This window comes from Anopheles aquasalis, chromosome Y, assembly GCF_943734665.1.
Source record: "Anopheles aquasalis chromosome Y, idAnoAquaMG_Q_19, whole genome shotgun sequence".
Classification (NCBI taxonomy): Eukaryota; Metazoa; Arthropoda; class Insecta; order Diptera; family Culicidae; genus Anopheles; species Anopheles aquasalis.
In genome coordinates, this window is record NC_064879.1 from 2,551,573 (window position 1) to 2,577,329 (window position 25,757).

A 25,757-nucleotide genomic window follows, 5' to 3' on the forward strand; every position below is an offset into this window, starting at 1 on the left:
TATGAAACCGTTGTTTTCATTCTAAAGCTATATCTACGCCAAATGGAGCTGTAAAGTCATTCTAAGTGTTTTATTTTGCTCATTAGGCATTAAACATAATCGCTGCGCCTTTTTCTAATTTGACACTATAACAAATATCTTCATTACGATTAAAATGGCAAGTTCCGTTCTCAAAAACTGCCATTCGCCAATTTCATTCGTTTGTTGCCTCCATCTAAAAACATCGGCGGCTGAATCGCATCAAATTTTTATTGAAAGTTACGGTAGGTATGCTCTTGCTGAAACGCAGTGCAAAGTGCGGTTTTAAAATTTAAAAGGAGGGATATAAATGAGAGAACCACCAAGCATCAAAAATGTTAATTGCGTGACTTATTGATCAAAAAGGGTTATTAATGATCACTAAAAGCAACAATTAATCTATTTCGACCAAGAGTTGTGTCAAAAGTCAACCGAAATATCCAAAACCACAAAATTGACCGATTTTTCTCGATGAAAATGCACCGCCACCGCGCGGAATAACGGCCAAGGACACGGTAAAAGCCACAATTGGTAACAATTACCTCTTGCTGCTTACTCACCAGACTTGACTCTACCAAATGAACATTCATTTGCATCGCTGGGACAGGTAATGGCCGAGCAGCGCTTTCTTTTGTTCGAAAATTTGAAAAAATCGTACAGACTGGCGGTTTTTTAGGTTAGGCATCCAAAAACTGCTTAAGATATAGTTGAAATGTGTAGCTAACGTCTGCCATCACTTTGGAGAATAAATGATTGTCCGTTTTCCCACACTAAAGGTTTTATTCTTCAAAAAAAAGATCGGTTTCATATGCATACACCTGGTAAGAAGCTAAATAACCGATCAAACTGCTAAACGGAAAAGGCAAGAAGTTATTACATATCAAATACAGCTCCTGCCCCCCCAAATAATTGAAATATTCAGCCTCCGAAATTATGCACTTTTGTTCAGAGATGTAGATAATGATTTTGAACCGCCTTTTTTATTTGTCCGTTAAACTATGGCCGCTGCGGCGATTGTTTCCCGTCGAGAAATCCTCACCGATCCGACCAGTGCTGGCGGATGGCGCGCTCGATGCTTTGTTTTCCCTTGCTGTTTTGCAGGAAGAACGAAGGAAGTCCTTTTTCATTCCCACACTCACTCGCACGCTCTGCGCTCCCGGGAGCCGAATTCGGTTCAAATGGGCACCGAAAAACCATTATCGCGCCAATCACGCCGCCCTTAGCCGCCCCCTTCCGGCTTGGCTGCTCTCCGGTGTGCGCACCGTACCGTACCCGTACAATCGCAGACCAAAAGCCCGCCCGAACGAACGAACGAACGAACGCACGAACGCTGGATCTGGATTGGATCGAGGGGTCGCGAGGAAGGAGGGAGCAGCAGCAGCAGCAGCGAGGATTGTAAAGCGTGAGCGAGGCAGGTGGAGAGGGGGTGATGGTGTGAACTTTTCATAAAATTTTCAATTTCGATAGAATAAAGAAATTCAATTAAAAGCTTCAAATTTACAATGGCATCTCGTTTCCCGGTAGCGGAAGGAGGCCATGATGGTGGAGGTGGTGGAGGGGTGTTGGAGGAGGAGAAGAAATGCGTACGAGGTGAGGTAATGGCAGGGTAGCAAGAGAGAGAGAGAGAGAGAGAGAGAGAGAGAGAGAGAGAGAGAGATGGATAGATCACAGCAAGCGAATGTTCCATCATTTGCATCCTGTTTGCAGCATTATTTCTCTCTCTCTCTCTCTCTCTCTCTCGCTCTCCCTTCCTCCCTCACTCCGTGTGCAGGGTAGAGAGCGTTGAGTTAATTGCATCGCCCAATGGGAAACACTACACGTTCCCCGGGGTCTCATGTTGCTGATGGCTGGCTTTGGTCTGACAATTTTCATTACGTGGCTGGCGGAGAGGGGGGTGGGGGGTGGGGCGAAGAACAGGAGATGCATTAGCACAAACACCAAACCAAGGACACCAAAGATGCACACAAGACGGGGATGGGCATTGTTATTCGCGTTTCGCACCAGGAAGAACGGTGTTTGGTTGGTTGTGGGGGATGGGGTTGCATCCCCTCCTTCGCACCCGGGGTGGCACAGTGTAACTTAACACCCTGGGTATGACCCGGCTCCTATCTAACCACCGAGAGAGAGAGAGAGAAAGGGGTTTGAACAGCGCATGGAAATCGCGTTCGCGCTCGCGATAATTGCTAGCGCTTTACAGCATGTGACTCCCCTTTAAATCACACCACATTACTAGAATGGCGGATGATGGCGATGATGATGATGATGATCGCGATGATGGGGATGCTGATGGCACCAAAAATCAATGGACCGTGTCGAATACCGCACGAATGGAAACGCAGAACGCGACGAGCAGTAAAACTCGTTCCGTTTACGCTCGGGAAACTTTCCGCCATTTGCTGGGTTCGTTCGGTTTTTTCTTTTCTTTCTGCTGCCTTTTCCCACCGTTCTGTTTCGTTCGTCGTCTGGTGGTGCTCGACTTTGCTGTTCGCGTGCAATCGGAAATGCATAAAAAAAAAAAAGCGCGAGGATGGAGTGTCGTGTCGTTGTCGTGTTCCATCAGAAAAAGCAAAAGACAAAACACACCCTGCTGGTTGGGAGAAGATGAAGAGGAGGGGGCGGGGGGGGGGGGGGGGTTCGATCTATCCACCAGAGAGCAGAAGTGTCCTCTGATCTGCTCGCAAAACCAGGCGTAGCAAGGACAGGGTGAGGGGGGGGGGGGGGCAGCTAATTAGCTCATTTAACAACTCATTGGAGTCATTGATTTCACCGCACCGCTGCACTGTCGCTGGGGTACGGGAGTTCGGAGCGAGTTTCCTCTTTTATAGCCTTCGATCGATTCATAACGAATGATGGCGCGCCGTTGCAGCGACGGACGGAGAGTGACGAGATGTCGTTTATGTCTTTTTCATGTTCTGCTGCTGCTGCTGCCGCCTGTGAAGCTTTGATGGTGGTGCAGCTGGATTGTGGCTGCTCTTCACACACATAGATGCCTAGCAAGTGAAAGTGTGGTACAAGGTAAGAAGGGGATTGATAATACTTACTCGATGTGAATCCTGAGCGAACCCGCTCGGGAGGTAGTGCTTCTGTACAATGTTAGGAGCTAGTAATTGTCTGCAAACGAGTGAATCAGAAAAAGAGAGAGAGAGAGTGAGTGAGAGAGAGAGAGAGAGAGGGATAGAGTGCCCAAAACATCGTGAAAATCACAGCGAATCCAGCAATCATCCCCATCCCTTCTAGGGGCCGAATTCGACTGACCTCTGATCTAATCATCGAACGAACGGGACCAACGGGTGCAACGGTGGTCCGATGCGCTTCCCGCATAATAATTGATAATTCGATCCAGCCTTTTTCCTCCCTGTCCCGCGCAAAACTTGGTTCGTTTTCCATTTTGCACCATCACTCGACAGTTCACCCCCGTCACTGGGGATCGCTTTCGCTTGGTTGCACTTTTTTTTGGGGTTGGGTGGGAAGTGTCCACCGGATCACCGGACGTGATCTCACTCTTCTCATCCCCCTCCCATCCCCCCGCAGGTCCTCCATCGTTCTGCGTAGGGGAGGATTGGCTTTTTTGAGGGATGCAAAATGCTTTTACAGAACGTGGCAAGGATAAATATTTTGCCGCTGCCATCACGGTTCACGGTGCGCGTTTGTGTGTAACGGGAGTTGGTGGTCAGGATGCACCGGGTGGGAAGGGTGGGGGGGGGGGGGGTGAGGGTCGTTAAATTGCGCTTCGGCGACGATTTAATTGAATCTGTCCATTCCAATCCATCCGTGCTGTCGCTGACTGACTGCACTGTGCACCGTGTTGTTGCTGGTGCTAGAGAAGAAGGGAAGGGGGATGCTAATCAATTTTTGTGCATCTCGACCCGTGCCGGGATACACGCGCGCGCGCGGGTGTTCCATCTGTAACACCACACTTTCACAGCCTTGGCGCCAGTGGCGGACAGGTTTCGAGACAGGTTTAATTTTTACTTGTGACACATGTTTTTAACATTTTTCCCTGAAAGCTGATCCTTTCAAGAGTATTGTGTAAAAGTTTTGGATCAATCGAGGAAAAACTGGCAAAGATACAGATTTTTTAAAATCCGCGTCTCATACAAGGCTCCATGCAGCTCGCTACTTGGAAGAGCGTTTCCCTAAAACCAACGCGTTTTCAAAGTCGGTGCCCATCGTACCGTAAAAACTACTGGACCGATTGATTTGATTTTTTTAACACATAATCTGTACACTCTGTGCGAGGTAGTCCTGTCAAGATTTTATTAAAATTGTTTTTACTTTTTTTAAAACAAATCTGTAAAGTTCGTTTTTTATGGCAGAATCGCAAACAGCATCAGTTTTTCAACTTCAGTAATCTGCCAAAAATCGAAAAATTGGAATATCATCAAAAACTTGACGAGGCTACCTAGATATATTTTAATCTTTCTAACGAATATTGATTTGTATTTTTCTGATGATCCGTCACGCAGCAACGATGGGCACCAGAAAAAGTATCTTTTCGAAGACACGACTGCCTAAATTTGATGGCATGGATTAATTTTCCAATGAATGTTGCTCAAAACAATATCAAATATTCTTCAAAAGTTGTAGATGAATATGTCATTTACTTGAAAAAATACAGTTGAGTGGTTACGTCACAAAAAATCGTTAAAAACGGGCCTTTTTTTGTCCCGAAAATACCGAAGTCCCCTTTTCCATCCCTCTCTAACCCCCTGAAGATATTTTTAAGTTTCTGGCTAGTTTAAATGGCTTATTTAGCCATTTCAATTTCTGTTACAAACCGCTGAAAGTATGCTATCCGATATAGGTGTAAGTATTGTGTTGTTACCAGAACACTTCTCCTCTGTGGCCGTGGTGCTGCTCGTGATCTGCTACCTCACTGGCAGCCATTTATTTCCTGGCCAACTTTTTGCGTAACAAACGCTAGTATGTGTGCGGGTGAGGGTGGAGCAGAAAACAAATCTGTCCCTATCGCTCCGGTACTGCATCTCTTCGCTTCGCGTCGCTTTGGTTTGCCAGGATCCATGGACGCTACAACGCACCGGACGCCTGGCCACACTGGTTTGTTAATCGAATGATCCTCGTCCTACCGCGAGTACCGGGCGCGTGCAAGACCTGTTGCGGGACCAGGTGGCCCACGATGACACCGTTTTGTAGCTCGTCGAACACCACAACCGCAACACTCTCTCTCTCTCTCTCTCTCTCTCTCTCTCTCTCTCTCTCTGTCTGAGGTGCTCTCTGTCCTGATTTCTGCTTCGGTATGTTAGTTGCGGAATTTGTGACGCAGCCAGCCAGTCAGTCAGTGAGTCAGTCGAGCTGCACCGCGTAGCCTGTGGTTCCAGGGGATCCAGAAGGTAGAAGAATTCCGAAATTGAAATACTTTCCAGTGCCAATCCTCATCCAGTGTTGCCGGCCCACCCCGTCCGTCTTTAGCTTGCTGACTAATTCCTAGCTCGTTTTGCAACCCTCCATCCCTTGCACAACCCCCTCACGCGGTCCCTGCTGCTCCTGCTGACATACTTCTTCGTTTGCACGCGAATCCGACAATTCGAATTTTTTTCTCTCTCTCTCTTCCACTTGGGTTGCTTGGCAAGTAACCAAGGTGCCAGCGGGGTGTACATCTACAACCCCTGGCGTGGTTTAAGGGGTAGCTGGAGTCCTTGGGGGGTATGTTTCGATCGCTCCGGAGTTGTGGTTTTGCGGAAAGTTTCAATCAGGCCAGCGACGACGACGACGACGACGACGACGACGACAACGCGAGCGAGTCCTTCGCTTCAGCAAAAGCGAAACTATTCCACAGGGAGGCCCCGCTGCTGTTGGTTGGTGGGGTGGTGGGTGTTTGCATAAACCATTTTCGATTACTCTCGGGCGGACTCGGGCAGTTGGATCGCCGCCACACACAACCTCGACTCCACGACGACGACGGCAGCAGGATAAACAATATATCTTTCGCTGGAACGCAGGTACTGTGCAGGTTTTGTGGTGCAAGTTTTGACGAAAGTATGCTACGCTCAGAGTGGCGGTAGGCGCGCGAGATGAGCGGGACTTTTGCGCAAATGGAAATATCAAATCCATGGTATTTTCAATTTCAGCCACCACCTGCACTCGGTGTGATCCAAAGAAATGGAGGGAGAGAGAGAGAGAGAGAAAAGGAGAGAGAGCGAAACAAAACCCGGAGTGTTTGGAGAGAATTGTAGGGAAATTAATATTGAAAGGTACATTAACCAAAAACGCTTTCTCTCTCTCTCTCTCTCTCTCTCTCTCTCTCTCTCTTTCTCTCTTTACATCTCTCTTTGTATGATTTCGGTAAGCTTCAATTGGCTCACCATTCCCCAAAAAACCGAACCACCGAGAGTAAATGGAAAAAATGAATTAAAAAACAACAAAAAAAAAATCCCACCACGGGCAAAAACCCAAAGGACACTCGCATACTGCTCAAACCGATGGTCGGCAAACCGTGAAAATGTAAATTCCAGGCATGACAAACACGCGCAAACACATGAGCGACAGAAAGAGAGAGAGAGAGAGAACCAGGTTCTGGGTCCCGGGGAAAAATCGCGATGACGCGTGTCAATATTTGCGGGTTGAGCTGGTTCGCTGTCTGCCAGCGTTGCGCGCTGATGTAAACAGGAGCAGCAGCAAAATGGACGATGACGAATCGCAAACAGTGAGTGTGACGTGAACGCGAGAAACATTATTGATCACTCGACTGTCGGCTGTGTTGGTGGGTTTTCGTTTTTTTTTTCTCTTTCCGCAATCGAGTTGAGTTCGGATCTCCCCCCCCCCCCCCCACCACCACCGCCTACCATGGTCCAGAATGTGCTGGGTGAGCTGGATTCGCTGTTTTGCGAGGGAAGATGGCGACGCTACTTACGTATTTAATTCCAAATCTAATCGAAATTTATGATTAAAAGCTTTTATCAAAAGTGATGTTCGATGGAAATGCTTCCCCGTCTGCAAAGAGAGAGAGAGACAAGAGAAAGAGAAAGAGAATGTTAGCGAAACAATCATTACTCGGTATCGGTGGCTGATGAATCAAAATCCAGGTTGCAACGCATTTTAATGAAGCAGGAGCAGCAGCAGCAGCAGCAACAGATCAACAGAGCAGAGCAGCAGATGAAGATGATGGTTGGAAAGGCAGCGACGGAGAAAATCCTCGCACAGTCACCTGCCCGGCACGGCACAGGGAACGAAGTCCGAGAACACCTGGAAAAACGATTGCTTAGTGGACCAGCTTTGAGTGCCGCTCTTCTCGTACAGGGATCGTGCTGGTGGTGCTTTTATTCTTCTACGCACACACCCCTCCCCATCCCGTACCCCTTTGATTAAATCAATCCAAAAATCCAGGCAGTCCTCGACCGCCTCGGACCGAGCGTAAGCAGGTGGGGCTGCCGCCCACTAACACAATGGCCATTGTGTGCGTTGGGAATCGAAGACGCACCTGTATGTCGTATGGTGACCACGTGTGTGAATATGTGTGTGTGTGTGTGTGTATGGGGGCGAGGACGACCGATTTGCCAACGGGGGATGGAAGCATTTCCACTTCACTTCACTCACCGACACAGAGCAACACCGACACCCAGAGCACACGCAGAGCATCCGGCATCCTTCTGCAAGCCATGCCGGTGCATTCAGGTGCTTTCCTGCCACCCCTCCCGCCCTCCCCAACCACTTTCCTGCTAAAGCCCACGCCCACCAGCAAGAATCCTTTCCCCCGTTCCCACCGTCTTCACCACCTAAGGCGAGCAAGCAGCAACCGGAAAACCCCTTTTCATGCATCGGAAAATTCAAATTATGCTTCCATGTAGCTTAACCGCCCCAAGACGACGACGACGACGACATCTGTATGTGTCTGTGACTTTGTTTTTATTTTTTTTTGCTTTTCTCCCGAGCTCCCGTTGCTAGTTGGGTTCGCTCTCTTTCTCTCTCTCTCTCTCTCTCTCTCTCTCTGTCGGTCTCTCTCTCTCTCTCTCCATTAGAGACATTTTGTCAACACGATCCAACCCCACCCCTCATCCCCATCCTCCAACGCAAAAGGGTGCCAATGCGTTGTTCCAGTCTGCACCCTCCCCTGTTGGTTGTTCACCCCCTTTGGCCGTTTGTTTGCTACACCCTGCGCGACAGTCGGACACGGTCAAACACGTCTTTCTCTTTCTTGCTCTCTCTCTCTCTCTGGGCACCAGGGACGAGTGAAGTACCTTGGCTCACTCGGAACAAAAGAAGGGATGCTGCTGCTGCTGCTGCTTGGCGACGGCAGCTGTGTATGTGTGTGTGCAGGTGTGTGTCTCTACCGAGAAAAACCCAACCGACAACGACGTCATTGGTCCTCTTCATTCTTCTGCTGATGCTGCCATGCCAACATCCCCTAACGCCCACCACTACCACCCTTTGCTCGGTTTGCCTTATCATGAGGCGAATGGCGAATGAAAAGTGCTTGTCAGGTGCCCCCGAAAACATTAGTCGCTAGAAGTCGTCCAGGTGGAACTACCCCCCTCCCTCTTCGCCCTCCCCTTTCCCCCCAATAACCCGTGCCTTTATTTCTTTTCTTTTCTTTTTTTTCTACCATTTTTCTTTTGTGCATCACGCGAACGAGAGGAACGAAAAAAGTGTGCGGGATGGGGCGCGGGGGGGGGGGGGGGAAGGGCTAAAGGTGTCTCGGTGCAGCTCGGTCTACCTCGAGCTGCAGTGCGAGCTGTTTTGCTCACGGTTCGTGTTCGTGTATTTTTCTGCTCGGCTGCACCACCACCCCCCCTCCCCCACCTCCATCAGCTCTCGTTTTTCTTCCATTCGCTCACTCGCTGTCACTCGTTTTTTTTCCCCTTTGCGTTTTGCTCTCCTGCCGATTGCCGAGCCTGCCCCCGGCTCTTTGTTCCAGTGGCTTCCCCCGATCGATGCATGCAGTGGGAAAAGTGTAGCACCAACTAAAAGAAGAAGAAGAAAACAAACGCGAGCCACCGAGGACCGGGACCACGCGCCCCGGGTCCAGTTATCCTTTCAGGGCATTCCGGTCGCAATGTGAAGGTGGCGTGAAGCAAGGCAGGGGGAGCGAAAAGAAAAGTGTCCCGGTGTGGTGGCAAGAAAATCGAAGAAGAACCACCGAGAACGGGCGCGAGAGCAGCTAGAAGCGGCTCGTGGTTGGTTTTTTTTTTGTTACTTTCTTGGCAACGAAAAGAAGAAACAAGTAAGAAGCAATAGAAAAGTGGCATCGAAACACAACTCTGGCTCGATCACTGGCAGCAAGGAAAAGGGGTTTTTCCTCCAGCTCGAACCGCTCAACGTCTCAACGGGGCCGGTATCGAAGTGAGGACACTTCCGCCGAATGCTTCACAAAATAATCTTTCACCAGCGCTGGGCCGTAGTTGGCTGGCACTTATCCGGTGGTACGAAACCCTCTGTTTGTATGTGTTTTTTTTTTTAATTTTTGGTTCCTTAATGAGCCCAACGGCCAACGTGTTCACGGCGTTGCGACGAAGCAACAGGCAAGGGACAGTTTTCTCTCTCTCTCTCTCTCTCTCTCTCTCTCTCTCTCTCTCGCTCTCTCTCTCTCTCTCTCTGTGAATGTGCATCCTGCACGATTGTTGCGAGTTCACTGAAGCGATTTTGCGATGAGCGTAGTGATATGAGACATTTAATTAGGTTCCATTTTCTCTCTCTCTCTCTCTCTCTCTCTCTCTCTCTCTCTCTTTCTCTTTCTCGGGCCTGATTGCTGTGGAAAATATATAACATTTAGCGTACTCCCGGATGGCGTAGTAAGGTTACACAAACATCTAAAATGACGTCATGGTGCGCGAACCGTGACCTTTGCGCGATCGGTCTATCCCTCCGCCGTAGTATGCCATCCCCCCCCCCCCACCATAAAGGTCAACACCGCTATTCCGCTGGGCAAAAGGATTCTGGGACTATAAGGGTCTCTGGGGTGATCCGCATTCCAAAGGACATCACAACGACCCCCGGTTAAATGCCAACAAAAAAAATAAAAAAAAAGGTTCGGGAAGTGCGTGCACGTGTGTGTGTGTGAGGGCATCCAGACCCACCGTGGGGGATGAAGTCGGCTGGATGTGGTCGGTGGCTAATAGGTTGGCTTCCGTTTGTTGTCGTGTGGTGTGGTGGGTTGTGCAGCGGGAGTGCCGAGTGCGATGAAAGGGTGCGGCCTAGCAACCGATCACACACGCACTCACACACCGTGCCCGAGAGCGAGGGGATACAATGGAGGCGCCCGGTAGCTGGTACTTGCCTCGCAACACCCCTATCCTCTTCTATCGGTAATAAATTTGCTTTCACCCGAGTTGCTAGTCGGAAAAGGGGTTTTCCACGTCCTCCTGTCCGAACCAGACCCACCACACCCCCCCCCCCCCCCCCACAAAGGGAGGCGAAGCGTGGTGTAGCGCGCGCGAGGGAAGCCGGTTAAGGGTTTGCAGGGGCCTCTGTCAGGATGAAAAATTCAACCGCCCAAAAAGCCGACAGTCGCTGGTGGGATGGGGCTGCCATGTCAATAGAGAGTGCGGCCCAGTCGAGTTGTCGAGCCATTTCCCGGAACAAGCGTCCCATCAATCTGGTTTTCCGGCGGGGTGGGGGTGCACCGGTACCCGGATTTTCCTGCCTTCGCCCCTGGCCCTTTCTTTGCGATACAGCGGCATCCTTCGTCGTCGGCGACCTTTAGCTGTCGTCGTCGTCGTCTTCCGGGACGAGCACTTGAGATCGAGCACACCGGGGGGAGGGGGGGGATGATTTTCCGGGCGGAAGTGAGGGGGGTTCGTTCGGACATCATTTATTTGGTATCGAGACGCCTCGCAGCGGGAGCGGGAGCGAAAGAGAGAGAGAGAGAGAGAGAACAGGAGAGCTTTTGCGATGGCTGTATGTTGGACAATTTTTCAACCATTTCCTCATTTCAACCATGGAGCGGAACGTGCCGGGTGCCAGTGGCAGTGTGTGCGCCCGTCGAAAAGTGGTTATTTGTTTACTTCCGATTTGTTTGTGCATGGAAATTGCTGCCGAAATCGGTCGTGTTTGGTTGGGAAAATCAATTTTCCATACCACCCCCTTCACTCCCTCCCCCCCCCCCCCCCCCCCCCGTAAAGGAGAGGGTGAGCATGCGGACTCATCCTCGGTGGAGGCGGCGTGACAACAGCTTGGTGGGGCGGGAACACTTTAATCGGCTCCCAGAACTCCCCCCCCCGAGGTCAGAACTCTCATCGAACATCATCGCGCCGAAGACTAAAACATAGCAATGGAACGTGGGTGGGTTTTTTTTTTTTAATTTTCAGAATCCATCCATCCCATCCAACCTCCAAAGCGTCCCGGACCCGGATTGAACGTTGTTTAAATGGCCTTTTTTTTCAACGCACAACGCTGCTGTTGACGCCGCGTTACTGGATTTAGAGGCCAAGCAAAGCCCAAACAACGGGCCACGGAGTCCGAAACAGATTCTCAGGGGGGGTCTTTGGTATTTTCGGGCCAAAAAGAGGACCGTTTTTGACGAATGTTTTGTGACGTTACCATTAAATTTTATTTTTTCAAGTAAATGGCATATTAGTTTTCAACTTTTGAAGAATATTTGGTATCGGTTTGAGTAACATTCGTTCACAAATTAATCCATGGCATCATATTTGTGATGGTGCGTCTGCGAAAAGATACTTTTTACGGTGCCCATCGTAGCCCCGTGACGGGTCTTCAAAATAGTACAAATCGATACTCGTTAGAAAGATCAAAAGTTTATCTAGGTAGCTCAGGAGAGTTTTTGTTGATATTCGAATTTTTCGATTTTTGACAGATTTTTTAAGTTGAAAAGTCATGCTTTTTGCGATTCTCCCAAAAAAAAAATTTACATAATTATTAAAAAAAAAAGAATCAACAAATTTAATGAAATCTCGACGGGGCTACCTGGCAAAGAATGTACAGATGATGTGTTAAAAATGTCAAATCAATCAGCCCGGTAGGTTTTACGGTACGATGGGCACCGACTTTGAAAACGCGTTGGTTTTGCGGAAACGCTCTTCAAAGTAGCGAGCTGCATGGAGCCTTATATGAAATACGGATTTTCAAAAATCTGTATCTTTGTCAGTTTTTCTTCGATTGATCCAAAACTTTTACACAATACTCTTGAAGGGATCAGTTTTTAGGGAAAAATGTGAAAAACATGTGTCACACAAAAAATTAGATACCAAAGTCCCCCCTTAATTTACTTTCATTCAACATAATGTTCGAAGATGTTTTCGCAAGAGAAAACAAAAACAAAACAGAGGAGAGAAAAAACAAAACACTTCCAAACAAACCGATGGCATCCTAAGCGGACTTCCGGTTGCTGACTCCACATCGTGGAGTGCTAAATTACTCTAAATTTAGTCCGTTGCCCAGGTTCATTTTCTGTAGCCGATTAGCCAGCCTGATATTGCGGACATGCGTAAGGTCATTGTGTCAGACAGGCAGGCCCCTGTCGCCTTTCGACCTCCACCGAAAGCACCTCTAAACGCAACCCCCTCCGGGTCGGGTTTATTAATCGCGCATATTTGTTCCGGCTGGCAAATAGTTTGCAAATAGTGGTTGCTGATTGCTGTTCATGCTCAGCTCCCCTCCAACATACTCGCCAACATGTATGGCAACTATTTGAACTGTCTGCGAGACACGTTCCTGGGGGGGCTGGTGGTGGTGGTGGTGCGGCAAAGCAATTTGAAATATGAATTCCCAATCCCAACAAAGTAATCGATCGCCGGCCCCTAGCGCATTACTGATTTGTAGGGGGTTCATGGGGTGGGGGTGGCGGGCATGGCCGAGGGTCATTAAGTGGTGCGCATTCCCCGATTTGTGGCATTAGTTGCCCAGGCTGGCGAATCGGCGAGCGAGCTCAGCTCTGTAATTTGCTGATTTTAGGCTTCTCTGGCCCCGGGACCATCGCTTTGGGAGCTTTGAGCGTGTCGCCACCGCTCTGGCTTCTTCTTTTCGCCGACGATGGCAAAAGCTGTGCCTCCCCCCACCGACCGGGTGGACGGAACGACAACAACAAAAGGTAAGAAGACGAAAACGGAAGGAAAAACTCCCCGGAGCGTAAAAGCGGATCGCCGGTCCGCGTGACCGGACTGATGCTCAGCGTCAGCGGATTTTGGGTCAACGTTGAATGAATGTTTCCGCCACCGCACGCCATATATGATTTGTCCCGGAAAGCACGCGTTCCCGGACTGTGAAGAGAGAAAGAGAGAGGCACAATGCTCATTTATTACCGTGCGGCTCCGCAGGCCCCAGATAATCCCCATCCTCATCACGCCGCGGTGACCGGCATAGTCAACTGTCTGAGCTGCGACTGAGGCAGCATAGTGGTGGTGGTGGTGGTGGTGATGGAGGAGACCCTGACGGAGAACATAATCATCCGCATCCGCATCCAATCTCTGGCGCGACCGAGCGCTTATCTTCACCCAGCACCACCAGGGGATGGAGCCAGGGAAAGGAAATGTCCGCGGTGTGTCAATAGCAGAGAAAAGGGGGTGGTGAGGCGGGAGGGCTGTAATTTATTTTTATGACTATTTCATTAAATTAGTCAGCAGTGGATGCTTGAATTCACTTTCATCGCTCTCGCTTCACACGATTTGCCGGGGATGCATCCCCCGCTAGGGTAGCTACTGGTCACTGTGACGTCAGAACTGTGTGTGCACACACTCACACACACACACTCTTGTCACAATTGGACAGGAGTCAGGATAGGCAGAAAAGATTAACCTTAGCTAAGCTACTTCACCACTCACCGCATCAACGCACGACGCTTTGAGGTATTGCTGCGATTGAAGGGGGGTGCGCAAAAAGGGGTGCACACCCCTGCGCGCTGCCAGCTAGGCCCCCAAAGAAAAATAAAAACAGCAGAACCGAGAGTCCACACAAGTTTTTTTTTGAATAGATATAGCTTTATTCTGCTAAAAAGAAAAAGAGCCAGACCCCTGGTACATACTACCATGATCAAAAATAAACCGGAATTTTGTCATAATAAGAAAAGTACTTGTTTAATCTTCAAAATTCAAATTGTCCCCTTCAAAGTAGTCCCCGCCGGATCCAATGCACTAGTGCTAGCGTTTGATCCACTCCTGGAAACTTTTCTGGAGTCGATTTTTAGTATAATCATTAGTGGCCCCGGCGATTTTAGCTTTATCGCCCCCACACACTCTCAAAACCGAGTTCCTCGTAGTGGTTGTTTGAGCCAATTGAATAGGAAGAAGTCACGTAATACGATAAATAAATTAAAATTGGCCGGTTGTCGAATGGTATTGGTGTTGTTTTTGACGAGAAACGATCGAATAATCAACGAATTATGAGATGGCGCATTATCGTCATAGAGAATTGGTGGTCTCAGCTATCTCTCGTATCGTCAATTTGCGATTTTCAATCCACAATTGTCGGATTTCATCGACGTTTTCATCCGTTTTCGATGTCAATGGCCCTCCAGGACGAGAATCGTCCTCAACAGCCTCACGACCACTTTTAAAGCGTTCATACCACTGGTATACCTGTGTTTTCGATAGAGAATCGTCACCATAACACTTTTGCAACATTTTTAATGTGTCGGAACATTTAATTTAATTTTTAACGTTTTTCATGCTTTGAATCCATTTAAAAAATCGCCAGGACGTAAAAACGTGATAAAAAAAAACAGAATTCGAAATTGATAAGCCCGCGAGGAATAAATTCAAAATTCCGGTTCATTTTTGATCATGGTAGTATTCCTTTTCAGGCAACCCAGGGGGGCCTGGTAGTCCACACAAGTCGCAACATGTCGCAATAATGCAGAGCGAGCGTGAAATCATAAGGGCCTTTTTGGGGCTTCAGTGGAGGATGCTAATTTATGCTGCCACACTAATTAGTGTACCAAACATCGTGATTAGAGACCAAATACCGTGGTTTACCGCCTACTCGCGCACACACGACTGAACGCAACGCTGTTTTGCGGTGAGTTTTCTGTTTGCAAATCTGGATTCGAGCACCCGGGCCTTCGCGCGGCGTTTGAAAACATTGAAACCATGGCCAAAAGAAGGGAGGTGGGGGAGAAGGAGGCATAGGGGCATGATGGAGTGATGGGCAATCGAAGACGCAGTTTCCGTGGGTCAAATATTAATTGGCAATTGCCGAAATCATGGAAATCATTGTGTGTGGAGTGGAACGACGAAGAGTGAGAGAGCGATAGAAGAGGAAGAACTGCATCGCGGCCATCGCGTTGTTTTTCCCCGATGCACACCAGCAGCAGCAGCAACACTGGAAACAGGTGTTTGAAACCGGCTCGCTGCTGCTTCTGGCAGAAGTGCTCACTGTCGCGCGCTACTCGCAGGCCACGAGTGGCAAGAGATGAGATCTGCCGATAGCACACCCTGGCACGCTGGGTTTGGTATTAGTCGTGCGATCGAGAGAACGATAAAGGGGAAGAGAGAGAGTAGAGAGAGAGAGAGAGAGAGAGAGAGAGAGAGAGAGAGAGAGAGCGCGCAAGTGCTAGGGGATGGCAGAAGGTTGGTTTGCTTGGTGGAATTGGCAATATAAATTAGAATTTTTAATGAGATTCATAATTGGAAAATCGTTTCCCATTAAATCCCCTCCCCCCCCCCCCCACACACACACACACACACACACAGACACAGTCGCCCGAGCGTGCGCCCACTAACACTCATGCACTGCTGGCTGGCTGAGCTGGGGCTGACCAGGAGGGAACCCAAATTGATGCCTGCTGCATCCGACACATCACCACTACACTAGAGGCAACCGGCATGTCGGAATTCCCACCTTCAACCCCCCCCCCCCCCCCTCGCATCATTCACCTAGCTAGAGGTGAAACAGCCACATTAGTCGATTCATTGTAGCATCGCTAATTATAGCACTTTTGAGTGGCGAGGAAAATAGGGGTGGGGGTGGGTGCTGCGCTGCAACAGAAGCGCTCGCTCGCTTTCTCTCTTTCGTTATAGGGTGCGCTATCGGTCCGTCATTCAGGTGCGGTCGCCTTATCGAAGCTTTGAACGCTCGCCTTTGAAGTGCTCCAGTGATGCGTATGCGACCACATAGCCACCAGGGGGGTGGTTCGTTCTCTCTCTCTCTCTCTCTCTCTCTCTCTCTCTCTCTCTCTCTCTAACTCAATCTAAATATCAGCTAACTTTCATCTAGTCTAGAAACCCCGTCATCGACCCGCTCTTGTCTTGCGTTTGGCTCTTGACTTGCATGAAATGTCACTGGCACTGGAGCCACCGACGTGTCCTGGACTACGCACAAAACCGAGAGAATGGGACGCTTTTTTCCCTCAGTTCTACCAGTGAAGACAGAGCGAGTGAGCGAGATACGGATATCAACAGTTTCGATGATCCTCCAATTCCCTTTTCATTCTCTCTCTCTCTCTCTCTCTCTCTCTCACTCTCTCCTCCTTCTCTGTTTCTCCATCCCTTTACATTTCATCCCTCATATTTAACCCCTTTGTGTGATGGCCCGGCTATGGTCGCGATTGTTCCGTAACAAGAGCGAGCTGCTGCTGCTGCTGCTGCTGCTGCCTATTGTCATCCTCGGCCAGGACCTGTCAGACTCGCCGGCTAATCACCGTTGCTGCATCACCACCAGGGTGAGGGCGCAACGGGGGAGTGTTGAAATGAGGGTGGGGTTTTTTTTCCTCCTTTGTCAGCCGGTGCGGTGTCAGTGCCAGGCGGATCCGGTCGGATGGAGCGTCGATTGTTGCGATGCGATGGTCTCCTGGTTGACCGAGTATGGGAGGTGATGGATTTTGGGGGGAATGAGGGATGGAAAATCTATTTCACCACTAGCACCATCCGTTGTGCGATCGAGAAATTGAACCACTCGCGCCACTAATTATTTATCAAGTGGCAACGACACTCCCCCCCCCCCCCCCCCTTGCACGATATCCCCTTGAAGCTGTCACCAGTCAGTCGTCAGGGCAGCCCTGCGCCCGGACAGGACATTCGGGTGAAATCGTTTGGCTATCAGCATGGAGGCGTTGTTGTAATTCGTCATCAGACCGCCAAAAAACACACATAAAAGGGCAGAAAATGGGGTTGAGAAAGGAGCGTCGAGCGTGGAGAACAGTTAATATTTGGCCGCATGAAATAGGACACATTGCAGGGTAAAAATAAGCTGGAAACAGATGGAAAACGGTGTCATTTTGTTGGTATTTCTATCTAGCTATGCATAAAAAATAGCGATTAAATGATTGTGCCCCGTTGCGTAACGAATTTACGCACTTTTGGTTTTAATGCGGGCATATCATTTGCTGCACAGTGGTGGAAAAAGTCTCATTCAGGCCATTTTTCCCACCAACTTTGTAAATTACAGCTGGATATTTAATATTTTTATACTGTTTCTTCAGTTTTTATTCCGTAATATCCCAAAATAATGGATGAACCTGTGGGCAATTTGATGGATTGGATGGGTTCAAATTCGGTCAACAATTTGGATTTTGGCAATCAAGTGTTGTTCTATCTGGAACTATCTTTCTATTTTGTGGATTGATACCATCTCAAACCATCCCACAAAAATATTTGTCGCGATTTGATTGCACCAGTAGTAAGTTTTTTTTTGCCTAATTACACTTAGCGATTCTAGAATCGTTGAAAACTGTTTGATTTAAGTTTTATTTAAGGGGAGACTTCGGTATTTTCGGGCCAAAAATGGCCCGTTTGTGACGATTTTTTGTGACGTAACCATTCCACTTTACTTTTTCAAGTAAATGGCATATTCATCTACAACTTTTGAAGAATATTTGGAATTGGTTTGAGCAACATTCATTGAAAAATTAATCCGTGGCATCAATTTTTTGGTAGACATGTTGTCGAAAAGGTACTATTTATTGTGCCCATCGTAGCGACATGCCGGGTCATCTGAAATCTATACAAGTTGATATTCGTTAGAAAGATGATAAGTTTATCTAGGTTTTGTTGATATTTCAATTTTTCGATTTTTGGCAGATTTTTGAAGTTGAAAAAGTGATGCTTTTTGCGATTTTCCCAAACAAACAAGCTTTACATAATTATTTTAAAAAAAGTATCAACGAAATTAATGAAATCTCGACGGGGCTACCTGGCAAAGAGTGTGCAGAATATGTGTTAAACATTTCAAATCAATCGGCCCAGTAGTTTTTACGGTACAATGGATACCGGATTTGAAAACGTTGGTTTTGTGGAAACACGCTCTTCAATGCAGCGAGCTGCATGGAGCCTGGTATGAAACGCGGCTTTTCAAAAATCTATAACATTGTCAGTTTTCCTTCGATTGATCCAAACATTTTACACAATACTCTTGAAAGGATCAGCATTCAGGAAAACATGTTAAAAATATTTGTCACAAAAAAAATTTAATACCGAAGTCCCCCCTTAATTTAGTTTTAATTTTCTATCACTAGAAGAAAAGACTAAGGCTGTTAAAAAAACATCCACAGCCCACTAGGGGCGCTACAAGGAGTAAAAGAATGAGGCCAAATATTAAGTGCTCCATGCTTTAATACAAAAACCACCAAAAACACTCGGATGCTCTTATGCTGGTGTTTGACCAATAGGCCAGGATTTCCGCTTCGGACCCCTTATCAGATACAACAACCAGGAGAGAGCACAAACAATAGCATCACACTCGGTTGGGCGAGGAAAACCGTAACGAAAGCCACATTCGGCCAGTTGGCTGGCCCAAGGATTGCCGATTCATCTCCGCTCCGGTCCCTTTGCGGTGGATGATGTTGCGTGATGCCAGCGAGCTGGATAATTCGCGACAAATTACCCGCACCCACACTTCGGCATGCATTCGGCATCATCTACAGCAACTCCAGGGGGGGGGGGGGGGGGGGAGGGATGAAAATGTAGCGACGGCATCATGCGACATCATCACGAAAACGCAATGGCACGGATGGCTCGTTTGAGGAAAAGTTTAAAGTATCGAACTCACAGGAATTGGGAGACAATTCCGATGGATGGAGCTGATGGGCACTTACGGGCCACACGATCCTGGACCGTGCTGCTGCCAGTCGTCTCGCCGCGCCCTCCTCAAACGACACTTGCGCCACACTTGTCAAGTTTGAGGGTTTTTTTTCCAGTCCAAGACAGTCAGTGCGCGACGGTTACAATCTGCTTTCGGCTAGTTCCGCACACAATCCCCATCATCGTCGGCACAAAAAAAAACGCTCGACTGCGGAGCGAGCGACAAGGGAAGGCTACCGGAAATCACTTCGATGATGGCTTTTGTCCTGGGAATCGCGTGGAACTTTGCCGCAGACTTCATCACGACAAACGGCGACAGGAAAAGAGGAAGATAAATCCAAGAAATGGAGCAATATCCATCAAACGCCTGGCAAGGCAGAGAGTGGAGCAGAGCGGAGCGAGTGTGTGCGTTGGAGGTCCTTTCGCCCGCCGGAAATCATCACCATCCGTTTCCGCCCGTGGCACTTGGTCGGGAATGGTGCGCGCTGCTGTTGCCGCATGCACTCCGGGCTTTTGGGCCACCAGCAACCCCTTTCCTCCCTCTCTTTCTCTCTCAACCCCTTCTTTCTCTTGTCAGGCAGGCTCTAAGCGATCGATCTTCTTCTCTAAAGCTCGATGGCAACGTTCTATGGTTTCGCGTCATTTTGTTTTTTTTTTTTGCTCGTTTGCGCCATTGCTGTGTGCTAGAGTGGTAGTAGTATCGAAGGGGTAGCAGCGGTGGTGCTTGACGAGATAGGGGAGGAAGGGGGGAAAGGGGATGCAGCATAATCCGGTGGCGGAAATAATGCATTTATCGGAAGAAAATTATTTTCCGCTTCCCACGGCGTGGCCCAGGGTGTTGCCTTCGATTCCGCTGTCACGTGAGAGAGGGAGAGAGTGAGAGAGAGAGAGAGAGAGAGAGAGAGAGAGAAAGAGAGGGCGACCATGCTGCTGATTGCATCATCGATCCATCCATCCATCCTGGAGCAGCCAGCAGCTCCATAAGGGAAAACCACCAGGGGAAAACGGTCTAAAAACATAAGTGAACGACCACGACGGAAAATGGGCGCCAGGTGGTGAAAATCTGTGGTGGAAAAACGCACGCTCGCACGCTCGCACCTTTTTTTCTTTTGTTTTCCGAGGGGCAAAATCATCAAATCACTCCTAATGGCCACAAATGCGCGCTCTCGAGCTGCAAAACCCGATCCTCCACTCGTTTGGTCTGGAAGGTGGTTTCTTTTGTTGTTGCTGTTGTTGCTCCTCCGCTAATCCTTCACGCGGGCGCGCTTTTTTCTCACCCGGACTGCCCGACAACCGGCAAATAGAGCCCGGTTGTTCCCTTGCTTCGTTCACTTGCACACCTTCAACACCTCCCCTCCTCCTTCCCTCTCCACCCATGCTGTCAAGCAAATCCGTCACGAGAAGGAAGCAAACGACTCGAGTCGCTGGCGGATCCGTCGGACATTAATCCCCGCGATCCTGTCCGCGGTCAAGAGCCGCGTGACCATTCGGGGGGGGGGGGGGGGGGGGGGGGGGGGGCATTTGGCTCTTTTTCGCTTGTATTTTTTTCTTTCTTGTTTGCGCTTTTTTTTCTTTTCTTTTTTTCTGACCACCGGCTGCGGTGGAGGCGACCGCTCGCGACTTACGATTATAATAATCATCCGGATAATATGCAAACCGAGAGGTGGCACTAACAAAGCCCTACCGGCGAAGAGCCGTCGGGACAGAGGAACTGAAACTGATTCCTTTCCCCTCACTCACTGGGTGAATGAAATTTGGTGAAGAAAAATCCAGAAAAGCGCGCTTTGGTTTTGTTGCCAAGCCAGCCTTTATTTAAATATAAATACATAAATTTTTCTCTCGCTCTCTCTCCCTTTCTCTCTATCTCCGTCCGTCCCTCTGTGACATTTTTACTCCTCCGCTAAACCCCTTACCCCTCACGATACAAGGTACCTATCACCACAAGGCGAAAGTACGCTAAGAGCGCAGCATTGAGCATCCCTTGAGTGGAAACCGTGGGCCTTGAGAACCTGAACTGAGGCTGGAGCTGGCCGGGGGAAAGGTATGAACAAAAAAAAAAACCCCCACACTAAACGGAGAAAAGCTGGAAAGCAGTGAAATCATCCGAGCAAAGGGCCGGTGCAGGAGCGCACTTAACATCGTGACACCGTGTCACACAGACACACACACAATGAGCAGTGGGCACTGGTGGCTGCCACTTGAGTATGACAAGCGCTACAAGCAGCACTCGACAAGGCGAACGCAGGTGTGATGGTTTTTTCTTTTTTTTTTTTGTAATGTGATCTCACACTGGCACGTCAGACAATGGGCCAGCGGGATTTGTCACAAGAAAGGGGATGTAAAATGCGGGGCGGGGGTAGGTTCTGTGACCAGCGCGCACCCCCTAACCATTGACACTTGCAAGTTGAACTTCTCTCACTACACGACAAACCGTGTGGGGGGTGGATATCATCACCCTTGCTGTAACTGTGTGGACTGGACTGGTGGCTTAAGTCAAACAACAGCGCCCGCGCCTTACCCGGTTACCCGGTGAGATCTTTTACGCTCGGCACACGCTGGCAACCCCGAACGGGACGCCCCTAATTGGGTACAAAACACCTTGGTATCAGGGTCAGGGTTTCACCCGTTTACCGTTCGCTAGAAACTAACTACGCCCGTAAGTTATGCGGAAACTTTAAAGTCTCTCTCTAGAGCCAAGCGGGAGGCGCCACGCAGTAGCGTTCCGGCGATAATCCATTTCGCCCCGGGTTCGCGGCGATCCGCGGTTACTGACACGCTCACATCCTGGCTACTGGGTGGACAGTTTAACGAGCCCAGTATATACCTTTTTGTTTTATAATACATTATTTGGTGAAAAAAAAACCAATATCCACATCTGTATCAAATTGCTTTACTGCAAGGGATTGTAATTGAACAAGGATCATTTTTGACGATTTTTTGTGACGTGACCATTCCACATTGTTCTTTCAATTAATGTTATATTGAAATACAATTTTTGAAGAATATTTAGTGCTATTTTGGGGAAGATTCATTAAAAACTTCATCCATGGCATCACATTTAGGCAGTGGTGTCTTCGAAAAGATACTTTTTCCCGGTGCCCATCGTAGCTGCGTGATGGGTAATCAGAAAAATACAAATCGATACTCGTTTGAAAGATTATAAATTTATCCAGGTAGTCCCGCCGTAGTTTTTGTTGAATTTGCTATTCTTCAATTTTTGGCAGATTTTTGAAGCTAATGAAAAGAGATGCTTTTTGTCATTTTGCCTAAAAACACGATTTTTAAAGATTTGTTTAAAAAAAAGTATAAACAATATTCATCAAATCTCGACGGGGCTACCTGGCAAAGAATATACAGATTATGTGTTAAAAAATTCGAATCGATCAGCCCAGTAGATTTTGCGGTACCGACTTTGAAAACGTTGCTTTTGCAGAAAACGCTTTGTAAAGTAGCCTTGTACGATTTTAAAAAAATCTATAACTTTGCCAGTTTTTGCTTGATTGGTCCAAAAACTTTACACAATATTCTTGAAAGGATCAGCATTCAGGGAAAAGTGTGAAAAATATGTGTCACGAAACAAAATTAAATACACCGAAGCCCCCCCCTTAAATGTGCCAGAAACTATCAAATATCTTGGTGCGAGGTTAAGGGATAAGGGGAAAGGAGTTATAAACATGCCAAATACATATTTCTCTCCCAAATAGCTAAAAGATTTAAAGTCTGAAATTGTGCTTTTTTTTAAGAGTTGCAGATATTGCTTCTTTACCGATTGCTTTGCTTAATTCTAAGAAAAATCAACATTTTTCTCTCTCTCTCTCTCTCTCTCTCTCCCTCTCTCGCGTTCTTTACCTCTAGCTTTCTCTCTCACGCTTTCTCTAGCACATCTCCAGCCCACACTTCAATAACAAACCATCATCCGAAAAACAATCGAATCAAGCGCTTTGCGCGCCCACCGCGTTCGAGTGGATGCGGTCCTCCGGATGGACACGCAGAGTCGATGCAGGCCAGAAGTAGCAGCTGCAGCAGCTTTTCATAGCCAAACAAACACAGTGAATGCGCTCCTACCACTAATTCGATTTGGGCTGCTGCTGCTGCTGCTGCTGCTCTGCATTTGATTAAATCCCTGTTAAACCAGGCACCTGTCAAACCTGGGCCTTGCATGCACAGGCAGGCACTCGGCAGCGGTTGTTGTTGTCGTCGTCGTCAGCAACAGCAGCGGCAGCAGACGGCAATACGTGCTAGCAGTGGTCGCTATCGTGAACCATGGCAAACAATCGACACGCAAAACCGGCGAAACCGACTATCGTATAACCACGACTGTGACTGCGACCAGCAGCTAGTGGTGAGCTGATACAGCGCCGCACCAGCAGCTAGCGAGGGAGCCGGCGACCGTAAAGTTTTGCCCGGTCTGGGTCGAACTTTTGCGAATTTCGGACCTGCCCTGCCCTGCCCTGCCCTGGTCCGTTGGAGTTTCAATGGTTAAAAGAGAGAGAGAGGGAGAGAGCGAGAGCGAGAAAGCCCAGACACCATCACCAGGACACCATCGACAGGAGCCAGGGCCCCTGGCTGAACTGCTTATTGGTGGCGGATCGTGAGGGGGAGCGGGTGGGGGGGGGGGGGGGTAGAATTGAGAGCGAGCCTCATGAATTATGCAACGAGTTATGGGTGTCAACATTCGGATAACGGGTTTTGTAAATTCGGCGAGATTTACAACACCACAGGAACGAGGAACGAGGGGGTCGAGGGGGGGGCGGAGGAGGGAGGAGGACGCTCCCGTATACCGCCAATCCCATCCCGCCCCCTTCGGCCCCGGGAGACAATCTATGTTACTTTGGAAAAGCATCGCGAGACGAGAATCACCATTCGAGCCCCGAGCCGGTTTGTGGCCTCGTTACGCAATCTCTTTATCTCTCTTTCTCTCCCTTTATCTCTCTCTCTCTCTCTCGCTCTCTTTTCTCGAGAGAGATCTCGATATCGCTTGTACCCGCCTTCCAATCCCCCGTCATCCCCTCCATCCAACTGTTGGTTTCATTCTGGCACTCTCAGTGATTTAAATTAAGCACAAACACACACCCACACACCCACACACACATCAGTTCGGTACCAAAGCGTTGTGCGCGCCTCTGCCTTGCCGGTGACGTGTTGCTTGGTGGCAAAAATTCAAATTCACTTTGAAATCGAGATGCACGATACCAACCCCCTCCAGGGGGGTGTGGGGGGGGGGGGGGGTGGTGGGTGGCAGGGTGCGCGAGCGGGCGGACGGGCGTGCACCTCTCGAATGTCGCTGCCACCATTTGTCAGAATCCGAAATGCGGTGCTCGTTGGGTGAGCGAATTTTTGGGCCCGGTCGCCGCGGTTCACGATTGTGTCCACCCCTTGGGGGGAGGGAAAAGTCGGGAAAAATGCGGTGCCGCCCCTTCTTTCGTACCGTCACCGTCCTGGTTTCGGTTTCTCATTTACTCGGGCCTGGGCTGTGGCGTCGTCGTCGTCGTCAACCTGCTAGTTAGTTAGTAAAGCGGGGACCCTTCTAGCTGTACCCTTGTGCGCTGTGCCATCCCCTAGCGGGATGGGGAGGGAAGGGCGGTGGTCACAACTGTAGCGCCGGATCGCGACTGGTGGTTGGCGCAACCATGGCAGCGACATGAAGCGACATACGACCACAAACAACAACCACGGGGCGGAACGTAGGATAATTCATGTAATCTGTAAGTCACCCACAAACCATCCCCCATGGCACCCTGAGTGGCCTGGAAACACCCTCGACAGACGTGGTGTGTAGTAGCACAACACGAAACGGCACAGCGCCCATCGTACCCATAGGTACCATGGCGTGTGCCCCCATTTCATCCCCTTCTCCAAAAACTACCCCTTTACCACACCACCCCCTCAAACCATTTGCATTGAAGCAACTGGAGCAAACGGGCAGCTGGTGCAGCAGTGGCAGCATCTGGAGTAGAAAATGGTTTTTGTGTTCAAAAGTTCAATCGAATGCGAACCATGGCAGTGCTAGCGTGCAAGCTACTGCTGCTGCTGCTGCCGTGTGATGCACTCTCGTCATTCTGTAGTCGCGAGGAGCGATTTTGTGCTTTCAATTAAAAGTTTCGCGCCGTTTTCGCGCGAGTTACAGCTCAGCGGCGGCGGCGGCGGCTGGGACCGCTAACGAGCTTACAAAAATAATTGGGCAGGATATGCCCGGGCGGCTCTCAACCCTCTGACATCCTGGAATGCAGGCGTTTCCGCGCCCCGCGGTCACGCATTCGGTGAATTGGGGATTTTTGAGTTCACAGTTATTTTTTTTTCTTCTATTGCATTCTAGGTGGTGAAATTTATAATTTGCAACTTTTTCAGGAGCTCAGTGGCGCAGCATGGGAAGGGTGGGTTTATGACGTAATTCGAGATTAGCCCCGGGCATCCCCATTCTGTGCTGCAACTGGCTAGAGCGTGTCCAGCGGGGCACGTGTTGCTGTTGTTATTTTCGTCGTCATTTTTGCTGCTGCTACTGCAGGGCCAGCATAATGGTGGCATAAACATGGATAAAGTCGATTAGCCTGCACCAACCAAACCAAAGCGCCACTGCGCTCCGCAACTGCTGCACTACGCCATTCGCGTCTCAAGGGGCGCAGCGTCGCAGCGACGTCGCATTCCAGCACGAGTGCCGCTGCGTGCGTTGCGTGTGCATTGCATTTTTGCAACCCCCCCCCCTCCTCCCCATCAGAAATAATGCACTGCGTCATTAGCGAGGCAGCCGAAGCGACCCAGCGATTGATGCGACGGATTTTGTGGACAAAGTTTGGAAACAAAAAACTCAACCCACTGCCC

General features: G+C 49.1%; 2 protein-coding genes across 11 annotated transcripts in view; one reads left to right on the forward strand and one right to left on the reverse strand.

The window, feature by feature from the left end:
- The window catches only part of LOC126579771 (cytochrome P450 4d8-like), a 431,039-nt gene that overhangs the window by 365,035 nt on the left and 40,247 nt on the right, over positions 1-25,757 (forward strand). The window lies entirely within an intron of this gene.
- Positions 1-25,757, reverse strand: part of LOC126579755 (disintegrin and metalloproteinase domain-containing protein 23) — a 192,616-nt gene that overhangs the window by 57,432 nt on the left and 109,427 nt on the right. For all 10 annotated transcript variants that reach the window (XM_050243317.1, XM_050243321.1, XM_050243314.1 and 7 more), the window contains 2 exons: positions 6,890-6,969; positions 3,060-3,129 (listed from right to left, as the gene is read on the reverse strand). In XM_050243317.1, coding sequence (XP_050099274.1) covers positions 3,060-3,129; positions 6,890-6,969 — 150 coding nt within the window. The remainder of the gene's footprint in view (positions 1-3,059; positions 3,130-6,889; positions 6,970-25,757) is intronic.